Source organism: Otolemur garnettii, unplaced genomic scaffold (assembly GCF_000181295.1).
Source record: "Otolemur garnettii isolate 467f Iridium unplaced genomic scaffold, OtoGar3 scaffold00055, whole genome shotgun sequence".
NCBI classification, from domain to species: domain Eukaryota; kingdom Metazoa; phylum Chordata; class Mammalia; order Primates; family Galagidae; genus Otolemur; species Otolemur garnettii.
In genome coordinates this window covers 7,168,028-7,173,531 of record NW_003852450.1, presented here as the reverse complement: position 1 = coordinate 7,173,531, position 5,504 = coordinate 7,168,028, and the positions used below count along the sequence as shown (strand labels likewise).

Below are 5,504 nucleotides of genomic sequence, written 5' to 3'. Positions count from 1 at the left end.
TGCGCACACCCTTTGTGCTGGGGAATGACACCCACCCATTTCTCAGTAGACCTGTTGCCACGGTGACTGAAGCCCCCAGCTTTGTCTGTAGAAACTTAATATGGAGGGGTGCATGGTGAAAGGGGCCAAAGGCAGGCTTGCCACGCTTAGACTACAGGGTTGCTTCCTCCACATTGCACCCAACTCCTCTGCCCCACCCCACCGCCACCCCCCAGTCCCAGATGCACCAAGTTTCCTAAGGGATGTGGGCAGGGGGCTGGGTGAACTGAGGTGAAAGTCCAGAATGGGAGGAAGAAGGCTGAGGATGGAAGGCTGGGAGCAGGGGAGGGGGGACACATCAGCATCCTGTTTGGGGAGCCTCTTCCACAAAGGGCACACTCTGCCTCTCCCTCCTGTTGGTTGGCCGGCTCAGAGATGAAGGGAGAGAGATGATGAATCCAAGGCACTGCCACCGCCACCTCCCAGGCCTGCCAATGTGAATGGCTTGCAGAATCAGTCAGCAGGCCAGTCAGCCTTGGGAAAGAGCCACTGTCCCTCCAGCCTGGGCCAGCTGGGTAAACAATGTGGGGTTTGTTGATCAGGGGTCCCAGGCTTGGGGGAGGGAGAGGGTAGCACATGGCGGGCAGTGAACTTGGGTTGGGATGCTGAGGGTGCGCTGACACACTCGCTAAGGAGCAGACTTCAGGAGGCTGTGATCTCACGTTGAGGGGGATGAGGGAGCCTGTAATCCACTGTCTCCCCAATCCACTTGGGGGGTCATCTTTCCATCATTTATCCTGGAACTTGAATGCAGTTACTTAGCCTCTCAATCTCAGCTTCATCTGTAAAATGGGAACAATCTCTCCTTCACAGAAGATTATGGCCATTTAATGAGGCAAGACACATAAAATGTCTGGCAAGGTGCTTGGCACCTTTTCTTTCTTCCTCTCCTTTGGGAATTCAGTTTTCTAGTACTGTGGAGCAGGCTTGGCCAGGGTATTCCTAAACTCATCCAGGTTTTGGCATCAAAGGGCACCAAACATAATTTACATATATTCATGACCCGTTCCTGTTCAACTCAACTTTAACAAGTTCTTTTTTTTTTTTTTTTTTTTGAGACAGAGTCTCAAGCTGTTGCCCTGGTAGAGTGCTGTGGCGTCACAGCTCACAGCAACCTCAAACTCTCGGGCTTAAGTGATTCTCCTGCCTCATCCTCCCATGTAGCTGGGACCACAGGCGCCCACCACAACACCCAGCAATTTTTGTTGTTGTTGCAGTTGTCATTGTTGCTTTAGCTGGCCAGGGCCGGGTTCAAACCTGCCACCCTTGGTTCATGTGGCCAACATTGTAACCACTGTGCTATGGGCGCCTGTGGTCCCAGCTACATGGGACCTCTCTCTCTTTTTTTTTTTTAAGAGTAGGGTCTCTGAGGCGGCGCCTGTGGCTCAAAAGAGTACAGCACCGGCCCCATATACTGGAGGTGGTGGGTTCAAACCCTGCCCCGGCCAAAAACTGCAAAAAAAGAGAAGAAAAAAAAAAGAGTGGGGTCTCACTATGTTGCCCAGGTTAGCATTGAACTCCTGGGCTCAAGCAATGCCTCCTGAAGTAGCTTAACAAGTTTGTTAAGTCATTACCAGGAACCTGCTGCATGAAGGCACCGTGGTGGTCTGCTGCTTGCTTACTGATAACCACTCATTCTCATACCTCAGCCCTCATTAAAGGATAAATGAGACCTGAGAAAAATGACCCCAGATGAATGACTGTTGGTCTTACCCCCGGCTCCCAGGCCAGAGGCATAGCCAGCCACTCTTACAACCAAGAGAGGGCCAGGGACAGAGCTGGGTCACTTTCAACCTCCTTAACCAGAGGAGCATGTCTCCTGTTCCTTAGGAGTTGGAAGGCACCTTAGAATCATTTACTGTGGTTGCCAAATTCTGTCCCCAATATTTTCCTCAAACTCTCTGGCAATGAATGGGGACCCGCCTCTCCAGGCAGGGCATTTCTCTGTTTAACAGCTCTGATGACTAGAAAGTGCCTCCAGGAGGAAGCCCTGGGTGTCCAGGAAGGGCAGGGGCTGTCAAGGGAGGTCAAAGGCCCCCTCCCAGAACTGAGGGAAAATACAACTCTTTTTTCCTGCAGTGGGAGGGCTGAGGAAGGATGGGTGATCTGCAGGGCCCTGCTCCATTTTCCAGGGTGAAGGGGAGGATGAGAAGAGGAGGCGGAGCTTACGGTAAAACTGGGTCAAGATGGCCTCGGATGTGAGTGAGCCGGCCAGAGAGGACCTGAAGCAGCTGTTGTGGACAGAGGGAGGCTGGCTCCAATGGTGGGCTGGGGGACACTCGAATCAGGCAGAGGAGCAAGGTTGGGCTCCTCCTGAGAAGCCAGTAGCCCTGCCACCAACAGATAGCCACCAGGACAATTAACGGGTGCTAGGGTAGGGACTGGGGTGAGGGCCAAGTTCTGGTTCTGGCCCAACCCTGGCTGCAGGGAGGTCCTGGGCCTAGGAGAGGGCGGGGCTGAGGACTGAACTAGTTATAAAAGGGACACACAGTCCCAGCACAAACCATCATCCAGTCCCCACCCACTGGCTGCCATAACTCAAGCCCAGGGCAGCTGCCTCAGCAGACCTCATAGCTCCCCCTGGCAGCTGCCCACTCAAAGCTGGGCTATATGGAAATCTGAAAGAGCACGAGAAGGAGGCAGCACAAGAGCTCAGACACACGTGTGGGTGACTGTTTTGTGCAGTGCCATTGTGTCCCTAGAGTGAGCACGTGCCTGGCTCTCTGTGGGCGTGGCTCTAGTGTGAGAGGCTGTGCTGCTGACCCTGCGAGCCTGCTGGTCAACCCATGCCATCTGTGGGGAAATAACTGGTACCAGACACCCCCCCAACACAAAATTGGTCATTTATTTTTGTTGTTATTAGGAGGCAAAAAAATGTACAGTTACAAGAATCATTTTCCAAACAGAGGTTAAATATGAGCTGAAAAGTGTAAAAAAAGGAAGAGGAACATCACTTTACAAATCATTAAATTAAACAAATAAACAAACAAAACCCAAAGAACCAACCCCCCATGCTGAGTTCTCTCCTTGTGCAATTCTGCAAAATGAGAACAGAAAATGAGGTGGGCCATGGAGGTGGGGGCCCTGGGGAGGGGCCAGAGCTGGGAGCCAAGAACAGGCAGGAGGGGTGCTGGGGTGGTATGGATGCTGGCTTCCTGCCCCACAGGCCTGGTGGTCTCTGGCACCTGATTATGCCTGGTGGCCCTACCGAGGCTGGGAGCAGAGTGGGGGGCACCTCCAGAGGCTCCCTCTAGCCTGAGGCCTTCAGGCATGGCAGGGACACACCAGGTTAGGAGGTGAAGACACAGCATGACAGGGGCAGTCACCAGTGCCCAGGCTGGTACCTGCCCCAGGTGCCAGCCTCCACCTTTCCTCATCTGAACTTGCCCCAAGCCAAGTGGGCATCTCTTTCCTTCTCTCCAGACTGCCCCCCTCCCAGATCCTGAATGGCCCCTGCAGCATCAAATGGTTGAGTTTAGTCTTTGCTTAAATTAAAAAATTAAAATATATATACATATATATACTGTACACACAGGACAATAACAGAGAGTTGAAAGGGAAGTAGAGGAGTGGATTGGAGGGCAAGGAGGGTAGGGGCTGTGGGGCCAGGGTGTTAGGAAGGCAGGAGGAAAGCACAGCTGGGAGAAGGGACTGAGGCAGAGGGGAGAGTGAGAAGTTAGGGAACCAGAATGGGGGCGATTTATTTTACAATAAAAACAGGAGTTCAAACCTCAGCAGAATAGGACTCTGGGATCCCAGAGGGCCTCACCCCACTACTGAGTGAGGAGGGGTGGGCTTAGAGGGGGTGAGAGGGATGGGCGGGGAGCTTGGCTTCGGGTTTAAACGACGGTCCCTGGTCCAAGGGAGAAGGGCCGCAGTCTCAGCTTCTCCGTGACTTTGAGTGTTGAATAAGCCACTGTAGGGTGATGTCTGAGGGGGACAAGCAGGAAGGTCATAAGATCTTCAAGGGCCAGGAAGGCTGGGGCAGCAGAGAAGCAGGTGGGCAGTAAGCCCAGGGCCTGTCATGCTGCAGCCAGACACCAAGCCCCAGGGCATCAAAAGTTCAGAGCTGTGAAGCTCCCCACGGTCCCCAGCAATGGCTGGGGAATCTGGGTACTGAGAAAGAGATAGAGCCACCGTGTGCCAGAGCTAGAAGGCTGTGAGGATCACCTGGTCTAGCCCCATAATCTTAGAGGCAAGAAGTGAGGCCCAGAGATTTGCTAAGATCATAACAGCCTGTTGAGGCAGAGCTGGGATAGAGCTCAGAATCTGGCCTCCTGGGTGCATGCTCTATCCAAGAACCATGGAGTTCGGGCTTGAAGGAAAGCTTAGAAAGAGAACCTTTGAGAGCCACTAAAACACCCAGAAATGTCTTTCCCTTCCCCACCCTTCCTCAAACCCACGCACCAATGTTGTCCTTTTCTTTGCAGGAGATGGAGTAGCAGCAGATCTCACGGTCCTGGATGGCAGACAAATTCCTGGGAGAAACCAAAGTATACTTTGCCGAGGTTGGGACAGCCCCAGGGAGGGAGGCTGGGACCGGGGGCAGGCTAGGGAGGCTGGGAGTCTTTTTCTTACTCAAGGGGTTATAGTGGGGAGGGTGAGGCTCCTGGAAAGGTGTGTTCTGCTGCCACTGTGTGGTGAATACTGAGAACAGCAACAAGCTGGGCCTGCAGCCTGATGGCTAGGGAGTTGGAGGAGCAGGAAGAATAAAGAGCCACTAAACTCACATTTTCTCAATCAGCTCCTTCTCATCCAGTGCTCCTGGTAGGTCCCGCTTGTTACCCAGGACCAAGACCTATGGAGAAGGGAGGGCAAGGATTAGGTCTCAGGCAGCTGTACCCAGGTGGTCTGGGTGGCGAGCTGGCCTCCTGGTTCCCCCACTTTTCCTCTCTCCTCCTCTATAATGCTTAGCTGTCACCTGCCCCCAGTGACTCCCTGAACCCTTGCCCCTCCCTCTGCTGACCGGGATGCCCTGCAGCTGAGGTTTATCCAGTAGATTGTGGAGTTCATTCTTAGAGGCTTCAATCTTCTCCTGGTCAGCAGCATCCACCATGTACCTGCAGGAAAAAGGCAGGGTGGGTAGAAGCATGTTGCCACCACAGGCTGAGAGGCAGGAAGACACAGAAGAAGCTGCTGTTTGGAGGAGAAAACAGCAAGCTGGTCACTTCTGGGTCTGGGGCTACCCTGGCCTGGTTCAAGGCAGATGCTCAGTGAATGTTTTCTGAATCCATGAAAGTAAAAAGCTTACAGGGGGCTCGGTGCCCGTAGCTCAGTGAGTAGGGCATCAGCCACATACACCCAGGCCGGTGGGTTTGAGCCCAGCCTGGGCCTGCTAAACAACAATGACAACTGCAACAACAATAGCCGGGCATTGTGGTGGGTGCCTATAGTCCCAGCTACTTTGGAGGCTAAGGCAAGAGAATCATTTAAGCCCAACAGTTTGAGGTTGCTGTGAGCTGTGA

The 5,504-nt window shown here is 53.3% G+C and overlaps 1 protein-coding gene across 1 annotated transcript in view; it reads right to left on the bottom strand.

The window, feature by feature from the left end:
- Positions 1–2,863: 2,863 nt before the first annotated feature.
- Positions 2,864–5,504, bottom strand: part of ARL8A (ADP ribosylation factor like GTPase 8A) — an 11,656-nt gene continuing 9,015 nt past the window's right edge. The window contains exons 4-7 of the mRNA XM_012806662.1: positions 5,006–5,099; positions 4,770–4,837; positions 4,447–4,517; positions 2,864–3,969 (exon numbers count right to left, since the gene is read on the bottom strand). Coding sequence (XP_012662116.1) covers positions 3,920–3,969; positions 4,447–4,517; positions 4,770–4,837; positions 5,006–5,099 — 283 coding nt within the window. The 3' untranslated portion in view covers positions 2,864–3,919. The remainder of the gene's footprint in view (positions 3,970–4,446; positions 4,518–4,769; positions 4,838–5,005; positions 5,100–5,504) is intronic.